Genomic DNA, 13259 nt, shown 5'->3' with positions numbered 1-13259 from the left:
CCGACGGAGCTACGACCTCAATAAGACGGGCGACGGCCTCCTGGCTCTTTACTCAGTCCAGATGTCCAATTTACCCAAAATGTTTAGCTAGCTGTCACTCAAAAAAGCCACGCCCCTAATTAACCATAAATTTGCAACTTTTTGTATCATTTTACTAAAATCTTCGGAACCAAACTGAGACTACCTGGAGGTTGTGGACCCGCGTCCCGGGTCCTGGTGGTTGGTGGAGGAACTGCAGCTTTCAGCGCCGCCGGGTTCGGGTCGGGGTCGCGGCTCGTCTGCCGCGGTAACGACGGGCTGCTGGTTCGTCTTCGGGGTCAAAGGTTTCTGCACTCAGGAAGGAGGGCTGGTTCCTCTTCACACCTCTGGACCTGAATCGGGACTGGCTCTCGGACCAGACCCAGGACTGGACCCTGGACCAGACCCCGAATCGGCCTCTGGACCGGACCCCAGGCCAGACCCAGGACTGGACCCAGGACCGGACCCCGAATCGGCTTCTGGACCGGCCCCCAGACCGGACCAAGGACGGGCCCCCAGGCCAGACCCTGGACCGAACCCCAGACCTGAACCCGGACCGTCTCCCGGACCGCCCCCCTCTCCCTTCCGGCTCCTCTCTGACGGCGCATTGCTGAGTTTCCCCCGAGACGCGTCGCTGCGCCTGAAGTGGCTCTGCCGGCCGCACACTTTTCCCAGGATGCCGCGGGACACGGCGGGCGACAGCATCAGCATGACGACGGGCTCCAGGAACACGTTGCAGGTGCTAGTTAGCATGGCGTACGAGCGCCACTCCACGTTCTTGGCCTGCACGAAGCCCACGATGTGCGATGCATTGTAGGGCGCGTAGCACACCACGAACACGGCCAGCGTGGACAGCGCCACCGCCAGCACACGCCGCTTGCCCATGGGCCGCAAGTTGGAGCGCCACACCAGCGCCACGCAGCGCAGCGTGCAGAAGCTGGTGATGGCGAGCGGCAGCAGGAACAGCACCACCGACATCTCCAGCCGCAGCGGCAGCAGCACCCGCAGCTGCGACGCGTTGAAGTGGTCGTAGCACACCGACGCGTCGTCCTTCACGCCCACGAAGTGGGCGCCGCCCTCGGTGGCCAGGCTGATGCTCAGGTGCGCCATGACCAGCACCCACAGGCCCACGCACACGTAGCAGGACAGGCGCGCGCGGCGGTAGCGCTTGTACACGATGGGGAAGGCGATGCTGAGGTAGCGGCCGACGGTGACGGCGGTCAGGAAGAGGCAGCTGCCGTAGACGGAGGCGTACAGGAAGAAGCTGTAGATGGGGCAGACGAGCGGCGGCAGCCTCCAGTCCTGCAGCCCCATCTCCAGCGCCTTGATGGGCAGCCAGGCCACCAGCGCCAGGTTGGCCAGGCACAGGTTGAGGGCGTAGACCACGTTGGGCGTGGCGCCATGCCGGCGCGCCTTGCGCACGTAAACCAGCAGCACCAGCAGGTTGGCGGGGAAACCCAGCAGGAAGGTGAAGCAGTAGACGGTGAGCGCCACGTAGTCCACCCCCGACAGCTCCATCTCGGGTCGTCTGGTTGCCGTGGTGTCCTCTGTTCGTCTTTTGGTCGTCCTCTGGTTGTCCTCCGGCCGCTGTGGCGTCCTCTAGTTGCCGTGGCGTCCTCCGGTCGTTCTTTAGTCGTCCTCTGGTCGCCCTCTAGTCGCCGTGGCGTCCTCTGACCGTCCTATGGTCGTCCTCTGATTTTTCTCTGGTCGTTCTCTGGTCGTCCTCTGGTCGCCGTGGCGTCCTCTCACCTCGGGCTCAGACCGCCAGCACTGCCTCCATCGTCGGAGGCTCGGCAATGTCTCTGCCGCAGCTGACAGGAGGGGAAAAGGGGGCGGCGGCCAGGCTGTGGGCGCGCAGGGGGCGAGGTGCCCACGCCATCACGGCAGGGACGCAGATAAGCAAAGGCGCCCGCTCAGGCGTAAGCGGGCGGCGGCCTGCGGCACCGGCGCGGCTTAATGACCCTCTCAGCGGACGCGGCAGACAGGTAGCATCTGGGCCCTGAGGGGAAATGATTCAGAATAATCGGAGCTGTCAGGAAGCGCAGGCCGGGTAAGTGAGCTGGAGGGCCGTAAAGTCATAAACGCTGGGGTTGATGGTCGGGGCGGCGAGGGAGGGGGGGAAGGACTTGTTTGTGGCTCTGGACAGTTTTATGGTCCAGAAGGAGTTTGAGGAGGTGGGTCTGGAAGAAACTGGAAACTCTGACTGTTTCAAAGTTGTTTTATTGAGACACCAACAAGTTATTATCTTTTAAAAATAATAAATAAAAAGACTCCAGTCTAGCGCGACATCCTGGAGAAGTGGATGATGGGACGAATGTTTGCGGAGCGTTTGGAGCGACTAAACCTGCCAGTTGTTTTTTGTTTTTCTAGCGGCACGTCGGCAGCTCGGTGTTTGTTCCTGTTTTGTAGTCACCAACATTATCGTAATTAAACACTCATTTTGTCCCTGATAGTGACCTGGGACCGCCTCCTGAATCTCCTGCGACCGGTCTTCCGGGATCGGTGGGACAGGTCTCCTAGGACCGGCCTCCTGGGACCGATCTACTGGGACCGGCCTTCAGGTACCAATAAAACCGAGCAGAACTGAGCCGATCTAGTTCCTACTAACGAAGCGGGTCCGGGGAGCTCCGTAGTCCTAGAAACCGGGTCCATCCCATCTTTATCAGGACCAGAGCCAAAGTTCAGGTCTTGATTGCCACCTTTATACTCCGGATGTCAGCTGATCCAACAGGACGGAGCCAAACAAGGCCATTAACACAAAGGTCGATAAGACATGACGAGCGCTTTTACGTGGGAATTTAACAAAAACACGTGTTTATAGTGGGACTGAATAAATATTTAATTAAAGAACAGAAACAACAGACGGGTCCATCCAGGTCGGGGGGGGGGGGGGTTTATGAGAGGGACCAGATCACTTCCTCTCACCAGCGCCGGACCATCCTCTCACTGAGCCAGCAGGTTGCCATGGCTCCGCCCACTGGAGTTCATGAGCAGCAGTGGGCCGGTTCTGGCGGCGGGTCCGTAGGCGGTTCCGGAGGCAGATCCGGAGGCGGTTCCGGAGGCTGGCGTGAGGCGGGTCCGGACAGCAAGGCTTCGCTCTTCCAGAGACAGTGCTTCCTGTTTCCTGGAGAGATCCTGCAGCAAGCGAGAGCGATGAAGCGCCATCCTCTGAAGAGATCCTCTGAGAGGAGGAGAGGAGGAGAGGAGGAGAGGAGGACACCAGATGAGAAACGAGCCGTTTGAGAGGATCACAGCATAGAAATATAAAAAAATGGCAGACATACACATAAATATATACACAAGTTTAATATTATGGCCCGATAACAATACTGCACATTTAGAAGGAACGAAGGAAGGAAGGAAGGAAGGAAGGAAGGAAGGAAGGAAGGAAGGAAGGAAGGAAGGAAGGAAGGAAGGAAGGAAGGAAGGAAGGAAGGAAGGAAGGAAGGAAGGAAGGAAGGAAGGAAGGAAGGAAGGAAGGAAGGAAGGAAGGAAGGAAGGAAGGAAGGAAGGAAGGAAATGAGCCAGGAAGGAAGGAAGGAAGGAAGGAAGGAAGGAAGGAAGGAAGGAAGGAAGGAAGGAAGGAAGGAAGGAAGGAAGGAAGGAAGGAAGGAAGGAAGGAAGGAAGGAAGGAAGGAAGGAAGGAAGGAAGGAAGGAAGGAAGGAAGGAAGGAAGGAAGGAAGGAAGGAAGGAAGGAAGGAAGGAAGGAAGGCAGGCAGGCAGGCAGGCAGGGGAGACTGAGGAAGAGCAGGGAGTGAGGAAGAGCAGGGGCTCACTGATTCTGGGACAGCTGCAGCTTCAGATTCAGGCTCGTGGCCTCCAGCTGTTGGACCTCAGCAACGAGGCCGTGCTGCACCTGCATGAGAAGGACGTTATCCACCTGTCTGTCCGGTCGCCGCGGCAACAGTGAACTCTACACACCTGGTCCCTGCACAGGTCGGCGCCGGCTCTGCGGGTCCTGGTCTCCAGCCGGGTGTGGGCCAGCTTCAGGCAGGCGGCCTTGGCCTGGAAATCTGCGTCCAGGTTGTGGATGTCGCTCTCCATCTCTGCCATTTCATCCTCGGTCTGCAGAGATGCAGAAGCAGTCGCAAACAGTCATAAAACAGTCGGAAAACAGTCAGAAACAGCCGGAAACAGTCGGAAAAGTCAGGCAACAGTTGGAAACAGTCACAAAACAGTGGGAAACAGTCAGAAAGCAGTCGGAGACCGTCGGAAACAGTCAAGCAACAGTCGAAAACAGTCAGAAACAGTCTGGCAACAGTCAAAAACAGTCAGAAACTGTCATAAAAAAGTCAGAAACAGTCAGAAACCATCAGAAAACAGTCAGGCACAGTCAAAAACATTCAAACAGTCAAAATGGTCATACAACAGTCGGAAACAGTCAGAAAACAGTGGGAAAACAGTCGGGAGACAGTCAGAAACAGTCGGGAAGAGTTAGAAACAATCGGAAAAGTCGGAGACAGTCAAACAGTCAGAAACAGACAGAAATAGTCGGAAACAATTGGAAACAGGAAACTTCATCCTTACAGGCTCCTGCTCTAAATGAATTGTGTGGAGCTGCTGGACCTTTTTTATCTGCCACTGCAGTTCCCGTGCCGCCTGCTCTTCGTGGTGGCTGCGTTTGCGGAGAGCAAAGCCGGTGGCTCTGTGCTGAGTCTCCATCTCGTTCTGCAGCTACAAGAGTGACAAGAGACAGATTTAATGTCCAACATGGGACATCCTCCGTCTGACTCAAAGAGCCAGAACTCAAAGAGAAACCAGTGAGGGCTGATTGATTTGAAACATAAGTGGGACTTTCATCTTTGGAGATACAAATTGTCAACATTCAGACAAATTGAAAGAAGTTCAGCCAAACCCTGCTCTGATTTTGGGCTGCTGGGTAATGTTCCTGTTTGGAGGTTTCCAGCTACCGTAAACCAAGTAAACTACAAGTCTGTTGCCTCTGACGCTTATATTGCAAGAAGGAGGATGTTTTATTCTCTGTTTTGATTTTAAAAAAAAGGCCTGTCAAGTGAAAACTCTGAATAAAGAAAGTTGATTTTTTCGTTTTCAAGCCTGTCAGAGTCTGTTGGGAGGTCTGTTCCCCCCCGAAAACAAGAATTACAGATTTACAGAGAACTACAGAGGACTCCACTGTTGGATCCAAGGTGGACACAGGTTTATGAGGACCAGGACACCTGTCTACAGGTAGACACGTGTCCATGAGGACCAGAACACCTGTCTACAGGTGGTCCTACATACTGGGCTGCATCCGTCCCACCTGGGCTCTGCTGAGACTCATGTCCTCCCTCAGCTGCTGGGACGCCTGCACGGCCTCCTGGGAGACGGTGGCGTTGCGCTGGCTGAACTGGACCCACTCCTGCGGCGTGGAGGAGCTGCATGGAGAACCAGTCCTCAGGTCAGTGACGTTAAACCCCAATGTGCAGCTTCACCTGCAGCGGTCCCATCGTTACCCGGGTGGGATCCGGGTCGGGTCGGTCTTCAGGGAGATCTGAGGCGACTGGGTGGTGAGAGACAGGCAGGACAGGTCGATGTCCAGGGCCTCCATCTTGTTCTGCAGGTCGGCGGTGAGCTGGTGCCGGGCCTCCTGCAGGATGCTGAGGGAAGACAGACGGTCAACCAACAAATAATCTCTTTATTAAAGGAGCATGAGGCTCCTTTTAAGAAATGAGACTCAATAGCGCCACCCTTCGCCACGACGGCCGTCGGGGGTACTGCAGCCAACAGCGAAGCCTGCACGGGAGAACAGGGAGAACGCGCATGCAGCGTCATGTGACGTCACATCCGCAGGACAGCGCGGGAAATTCCGGCCCGGAATTGCAGCACATTTTGCAGCACACAGCCTGTTCAAGGCAACGGAGAGATACACTAGAGGGCTCATTCTTTTTGGTTTGGAACGCTTCATCTGACTTTATTAATAGAAAACTTAAAACGTATATGAATTTTTTTCATAAATCCTGCCTCAAGCTCCTTTAAATATAATACTTCAAAATTCCATGATATAGTAGAGCAGAAAACTGTGAGAAATTTGGAATAGTTGTAATAACAACCTAAAAATGTGTAGTTCTATCTTCAAGTTTAAAGGAGCATGAGGCTCCTTTTAAGAAATGAGACTCTCTAGCGCCACCCTTCACCACGACGGCCGTTGGGGGTACTGCAGTCAACAGTGAAGCCGGCACGGGAGAACGGGGAGAACGTGCATGCAGCGTCATGTGACGTCACATCCGCAGCCCAGCGCGGGAAATTCGGGACCGAATTGCAGCACATTTTGCAGCACACAGCCTGTTCAAGGCAAAGGAGAGATACACTAGAGTGCTCATTCTTTTGGGTTTGGAACGCTTCATCTGACATTATTACTAGAAAACTTAAAATGTATACGGATTTTTTTCATAAATCTTGCCACAATCCGGCCTCAAGCTCCTTTAAGGAAATGTTTAAATAGAAAATACTGTAAATAAATATAAAACACTATAAATATAAAGTATACTATCAAAAACATTCTAGAATGTGAAACGTCAATTTTATATTTTGTCTTACTTATTTTTGTCTTTTTTATGTATTGTTTGTTTCCACGGAGTAATGTTAATGTCTCATATTTAAGCTGATCATAAGAAAAAAAAGGGTAGGCACTATAAGCTACGGCTTCGGCCTACTACACCTTTTCGGCAAAAGAAATGTTTCTTTTTTTTTTACCTTTTCATCTTGTTTTGTAAAAAGTGTATACAAGCCGAAATTCATAACATAATAACACTCAGGCGGCTGAGGCGGGCGGCGAGCTGCAGCCCGGCGCCGGACCTCACCACAGCTGCTCGAAGGCCCGGTCGATGTGGCGCTGCAGGTCCTGCCGGACTCTCTGGATCAGTGCCGCCTCCGTCTTCAGCTCCTCCTCCACGCGGTCGGCGACCAGCTCGAGCTCTCGCCGCCCCTCCCTCAGCGCCAGGCACTCGGCGGTGACCTCCAGGTCCACGGAGGTCGCGGCCAAGGCCTCCTCGCTCTGCTGTTTGGACTGTCAACACGCAAGGCAAGGCAAGTTTATTTGTAGAGCACAATTCAACACAAGGTAATTCAAAGTGCTTTATATCAACATTAAAAGCAGAAAGATACAATGAAACAGTAAATAACAAATACAATGAAATAAAATGATAAGAAAAGAGGGAAAATAATAAAAAGCACTAATTGTTAAAAAGTAAGGGCAGTAGAGTACAGCAGGTAAGTATTTAATTTAAGAGTAGGGGGAGAGTGGGGTAAGTAGTGTGTATTTTTTACTTTAAAGGGGATCTATTATGGAATCTAATACCTATTTCAAACAGGCCTTGAATGTCTTAAAAACAAGCTTTTGATTGTTTTTGCTAAATAAATTAGAAATTCAGCCTCTGAGCCATGTCTTTATCATCCCATTCTCTAACCTCATTATCTATGTGGGATTCTAAGTGGGCGGGGCTATGATAATGAGGCACTGTGCTGATTGATTGGCTGCCTGAATGACGCGATACACCGCTACGGAAAAATAGGGAGGTGTTCCAGGCATGTCCCTCCGGGAGGAGACCCCGGGGAAGACCCAGGACACGCTGGAGAGACTATGTCTCTCGGCTGGCCTGGGAACGCCTCGGACTCCCCCCAGAAGAGCTGGAGGAAGTGTCTGGGGCATGGGCGCAGATGGCACTGGGGACGGGGGGGACACGTCCCCCCCAGATTTATAATGAAACCGATCCGTCCCCCCCAGATTTATAGTGGTCCCCGATGCCCGATCCGTCCCCCCCACCCACTGTCCCTATGTAACAGGCTGTCCTAACTGCATGAGAGCGCGCACTGCGTTACATCGGACGCTCTCTGTCCACGCTGGAAGCGTTATGTCCCCCCCCCCCCCCACACGTTCTTTTGATTGACAGCTGAAACTCGCTTTGTAGGCTGATTTATGGTTCCGTGTTACACCAACGCAGACCCTTCGGCGCAGGGTAAGCGGCGACACGCACCGAACCTTGCGCGTCGCCGCGTCGCCACGTACGCCGTCGATTTTACGCGGAACCATAAATCAGCCTTAACCGCACTCCCCGCTCGTGCACTCCTGAAAGAAACTCCTAAAAGAGTAAAGAGACAAGTAAAAGATGGGTGATTACTTCACTTGTAATCTTCCTACGTTTGTACTTTCTAAACAGAAAACAAGCTTGATATTGTGATATTTAAATGTTCTATTTTCTTCCTGCCGCTCGCATTGAAAGCTGGTTGAAAGCCGGTGTTCTGAGATTTCTTCCTACCCATAGTTTTTTCCTACTCGAGTTGACTGCGCATGCGTATAGCAGCAACCTCAGACTTCAGAAGGCCATAATATCCTGCTACCTGATCGCCGCGGAAGAGAAAAGGTTAGTTTCCTGTATTTTAATACTTTGTATGGACAGTATTTAATGCATATACGTTTGAGGGACAAATCAAATGCATGTCTTTATGCCTGTGCGTGAGTGAATGTGCTTTTCCAGCTGTATTAAACAGCTGGAAAAGTTATTCAGTTTTGTGCCAAAAGCAGTGATGGAAATCAACAGGTAGAGCAGGAAATGGACAGACCACCAAAGGTTAACTGCAGCATCCAGCAAGAAGGTTTGATTTATTTTATTTATCATAATTTTTGGCTACAGTAGGAAAGAATTTTAGGTAGGAAGAAATCTCAGAACACCGGTTGAAAGCGCTGTAGGAAACAGTCATGGATGAGGAACGGCTGATCCAGTTAGTTGAAATGAGAAGTTATCTCTATGATTCCTCCTCATTTCACTACAAAAACCTCAATAAAGTGGCAGAAAGAAATATCCTATTATTATATTTTTTTTTGTTAACAATTTTTTATACATACATATACATAGTACATATACACATACACACACACACATATATATATATATATATATATATATATATGTACATATATATGTACACATACACACATACATACATATATATATATATATATATATATATATATATATATATATATATATATATATATATATATATATATATATATATGCATTTACACGAAATAGTTGGAATCATTTGCTGACAGCTTGGTCCCCCCCAGTTCAAAAATCCTATCTGCGCCCCTGGTCTGGGGTGAAGGAAGTCTGGGCATCTCTGTTGAGACTGCTGCCCCCGCAACCCGGGAACGGATAAGCGGTGGACGATGGATGGATGGATGGATGGATGGATGGATGGATGGATGGATGGATGGATGGATGGATGGATGGATGGATGGATGCAGAGTGATTTAGAGTAAATTCTCTTTTCTTTTGTATTACTGATAAACTGGGTTATCTTTTGGAAGGTACAGGATCGGCAAAAATAAGCTTCGGCTTCAGCCTCCTCTTTTTTTCGGTTACACAGAGTTTGTGTGTTATTGTTTATTGTGTGAAACTGATTAGTGTAAATACCGGTATGTATGATAACGTTTTGTCAGTTACATGCACACAAGTGAAGTTGCATATAATGTAATGTAACCGAAATAAACTATTCATTCATCATCATCATTTCTTGTTAAGGCCTGTAAAGATGCCATTGCAATAATCCAACCTACTGAAAATTATTGCATGAATAAGTTTTTCCATGTGTTTTTGAGACCGAAACCCCTTAATTCCAGCAATCCTTTTCAGGTGGTAATAGGCAGATTTAGTGATAAACTTTAAATTGACTTCAAATTGGCTGTTGAAGTCACGAGTCACATGACCCTCAGACTCCCAAACATGTTTTCAAACAACGACGTTCTAAAACCTCAAACCTCAGGATCGTCTATAAGGAGCAGACCGGTTTACAGAACACAGACACCATGAATTAAATCTCTGTTATACTAAATGTTTCGATCACATCACCAGAGTCAGTGCCTCCATCTCCTTGTCCACCTCCTGGGCACAGGCTTCCAGCGCTTCCTTCCACCGGGTGACGTCCCAGACGCGGTCGCTGAGCCTGCGACGGGTCTCGCTCTCATCCCACACCGTCTGCAGATGCAGGGAACACCAGAGGAGGCAGGTAAGTCCCGGACAACAAACATCACCTGTCCTCAGGATGGGGAGGGGGGCTCACCTGGCAGCTGGTGAGGTCACGGAGCGACCGGGCCTCCCGCTTCACCTCCCTCGCCGCCTGCCGCTCCTGCCGAGCCGCAGCAGACAGCTGCTGGTTGTTACTGTGCCAGTCAGACACGCTGTGGTGCAGCCCGGGCTTCTGAGTGAAGCCTGACATCCTGCAAGGACACTAGGGCTGGGTATCGATTCAAATGTCAAGAATTGATTATCACCATTTGATTCGATCCAATTCGATCCGATATTGTTGTTGGTTCGTGTTATTAAAAATGTTTTTTGAGCTGTTGCCTGGATTATGACTTTAAAATAACTAGTGAAATTATAATTTCACAATAATTATTGTGGAATAACTAATAAACAAATAACTCAAATAGGCCTTTCAATGTCCATTCAAAGTGCAAAAAAAGAAAGAAATTGCAGCAGCTTATGCAGTAAACAAATCATTTTAGCTTGTCTAATTTATTCTGTTACCAGACACACTTGCCATGAACTAATAACTTGAATGACTAAAACGTGACTACTGGGATTAAAGTTCCCCGGGCGAAAATGTACTAATGAAAAAAAAATTATCTTTAGACATATGAATCGATATTTAGGAATCAATATGAGAATCGATTTAGAATCGGAAAATTTATTTTTTTCAACACAGGCTTTAAGAACACGTTATTGTATTCTACACTTAGGATTTATTCAACTTTTAAACTTGGAATGAAGATCTAAATGAAATTAAACTATTAAAACTGCTATAAAAAATGACAGATAACCCACATCAACACAGTAACTGTACTGCATAAGCAAAAATACTGTGCATGTTTTATCTGTTTGTTTTTCTTTATTCTATTCTACTTTACTTTTACAGCCTTCGTTATGCACTAATTATGACTTAATTGAGGCTTGATTAGGACACTTCATTACAGTTAACACACTTCAAGCATGATATCTTATCTTATGTCTTATCTTTGTTATCAACAGAGCTGATTATTGGGAACCAACAAATAAATTATGTATTAATTGTCACATGCTCAAATTTAATGAACTTGTTGATTTCAAAATATCACTGTTGTTGTACAAGGCTTATAATAATCTGTTGCCACACTGTATCAAGAAGCTGTTTCAGCAAAGACAAAGTGGGCATGAACTGAGAGGAAGCTGTATGTTTACAAAAACAAAGAACAGAACGGATGACAAACATAGATGTGTTTCAGTTTATGGGGTTAATCTGTGAAATGCTTTGGAAATGGAAATTAAAGAGTGCAGTACATGTCAAAAATATAAAAAAAATATTGAAGAACAAGGTGCTCATTAAGTATGATCAGTACTCGAGTTGAGGGGGGGTGAGGGGGGATGGCATCTCCCTGAAATAAAAACGGTCCAAATCATCCCCCCTGTAAAACTGCCATCCCCCCTTTCCATCCCTTATGTCATTTCATCAATGAATGTGGTTTTACATCACCAGAAAAATAACACCAGAAAAATAACTTATTTGATAATTTTCACCTGTTTCAAGTAGATTTTCACTTGAAATAAGTAGGAAAATCTGCCAGTGGGACAATATTTATCTTCTCATTACAAGCAAAAAAATCTTGTTCCACTGGCAGATTTTTCTAATTATTTTAAGTGAAAATCTACTTGAAACAGGTGAAAATTGTTGTTTTTTTTCCAGTGATGAGTCTTGTTTTAAGTGTAATGAGATTTTTTTTTACTAAAATGAGACATTTTAACTAGAAATAAGGCAAATATTCTTGTTAAGATTTTGACTTTTTGCAGTGATCCATTTTACTTATCCTGTGAAGGACAGAGTCATATTGATAAGTTCAGAAAACTGTTTTTTATTGTTGTGTTTTGATGTATTTGATGTAAGCCCAGTGGATATTTAAAGCTTACAGAAGGCTGCATTTAACTGCTGCTATGTCATTCCTGCAGTATTTCTGCAGGTGTTTTGGTCAGTGCTATTATTTGTAATATATTATTTGTAATCAGCACAAATTATCTGTCCCCATAGGATAAAATCCACCATCCCCCCTGTTTTTTTTTTACAACTCGAGTACTGAGTATGATCATATTGTATGAGTGTTTATGTTTAAGTGTCAGTTAAATAAATGGTCTATGCAGTACTGAATGTTTTCAATATACAAAAAGTACCGGTATATGAAATGTTTTTCTTTTAATTGATTGACTGCTCTGTATCGGTACATGTAGGAGCTGACAGAAATTGATTATAAAAGGGTAATAAGCTAAGCTTCAGCCTACACCTTTTCGTTCTAGTTTTGTTTATATTTTTTGGTCTAATGCAATATTAGCATTAACTTCATGTTTATTTGTTGTTTTCTTTTCTTTCATTTCTTCTGTATTGGAATTCTTATTTCGGAAATTACCGAAATAAACAAACAATCTTTAACAATAATAATCATGATCAGCTGGTACAATAGTAATCTGATTACTCTGACTTTACTTTATCGGATTGATCACCTTATTTTTTAAATTTTTTATAAAAAAAAGGTGTTTCCCCTTTAATCAAACGTTGTCTTTAAAGTATTACATTTGAAAAGTATTAATAATCTGTGATCAGAAATATGTTTATACAAAAATATCGACTTCCATATTTCATGTAATTTAAAGTCATTTGTTTTAAATTAAAAACTGGTTAATTTTCTTCCTTTAAAAAGTAGGGAACTAAAATGAGAAGTCTCATAAAAATAAATAAAAAAGTAAAAAAGACACCTCAAAGACCTTAAATATACGTTACTGACAGCGTAGTGGTCACGCGATTAAACGTTCAACAGATCATTTACTTTTTATTTTATTTTAGATTGATTGATTGATTGAAGAATTTATTAGAAGAATTGCATAGGATCAGGTACAGTTTCGTGACAGTACAGATTCGCTGATACAAAGTCACCTAAAAGGCATTATTCCAAGAAAGCATTACACTTGTTTACATTGGAGACCTTTTTTAACTCATATAACATTGAATGACATACAGGTAAGAAGCAGTACTTTGTAGGGAAGATTGTAAAAAAAAAAAGAAAAGGGGGGAATTACTGTTGTTTTGCACCGAGAGAGACTAAAAAGGTGATGAGACAAATAGAATAAGCTAGGTAATACAAAACAAAAGCAGAAAACAAAACAAAAAACAAAAACAAAAACAAGAAACAATAATCAGAAGGAACAGTGGGATGTGC

At 46.4% G+C, this 13259-nt stretch overlaps 2 protein-coding genes across 2 annotated transcripts; both read right to left on the bottom strand.

Moving 5' to 3' along the window:
* Positions 1-357: 357 nt before the first annotated feature.
* On the bottom strand, positions 358-1536 carry si:dkey-211g8.9 (free fatty acid receptor 3). The gene has a single exon (XM_061741589.1). It carries the CDS (start codon positions 1534-1536, stop codon positions 358-360), a length of 1179 nt encoding a protein of 392 aa, XP_061597573.1.
* Positions 1537-2426: 890 nt separating this feature from the next.
* Positions 2427-10237, bottom strand: tekt2 (tektin 2 (testicular)). Its single transcript, XM_061741338.1, has 9 exons — positions 10082-10237; positions 9871-9996; positions 6820-7025; positions 5473-5616; positions 5280-5394; positions 4586-4693; positions 3941-4084; positions 3796-3875; positions 2427-3199 (listed from the first exon to the last, which is right to left on the bottom strand). The coding sequence occupies exons 1-9, from the start codon at positions 10235-10237 to the stop codon at positions 2962-2964; spliced, it is 1317 nt and encodes a 438-aa protein (XP_061597322.1). The 3' UTR covers positions 2427-2961.
* Positions 10238-13259: the final 3022 nt, after the last annotated feature.

Source organism: Cololabis saira, chromosome 15 (assembly GCF_033807715.1).
Source record: "Cololabis saira isolate AMF1-May2022 chromosome 15, fColSai1.1, whole genome shotgun sequence".
Classification (NCBI taxonomy): Eukaryota; Metazoa; Chordata; class Actinopteri; order Beloniformes; family Belonidae; genus Cololabis; species Cololabis saira.
Note: the sequence above shows the minus strand (reverse complement) of the source record. Positions and strands in the feature narration are given on the sequence as shown.

Excerpts from the sequence above, each read along its gene's own strand:
- si:dkey-211g8.9 (XM_061741589.1), bottom strand. The coding sequence starts at position 1,536 with ATGGAGCTGTCGGGGGTGGACTACGTGGCGCTCACCGTCTACTGCTTC.
- tekt2 (XM_061741338.1), bottom strand. The coding sequence starts at position 10,237 with ATGTCAGGCTTCACTCAGAAGCCCGGGCTGCACCACAGCGTGTCTGAC. Across the intron at positions 5,617-6,819 it reads CGGGCCTTCGAGCAGCTGTG|CATCCTGCAGGAGGCCCGGC; the intron begins GTGAGGTCCGGC and ends GTCTTCCCTCAG. Across the intron at positions 3,200-3,795 it reads CTGCAGCTGTCCCAGAATCA|AGGATCTCTTCAGAGGATGG; the intron begins GTGAGCCCCTGC and ends TCCTCCTCTCAG.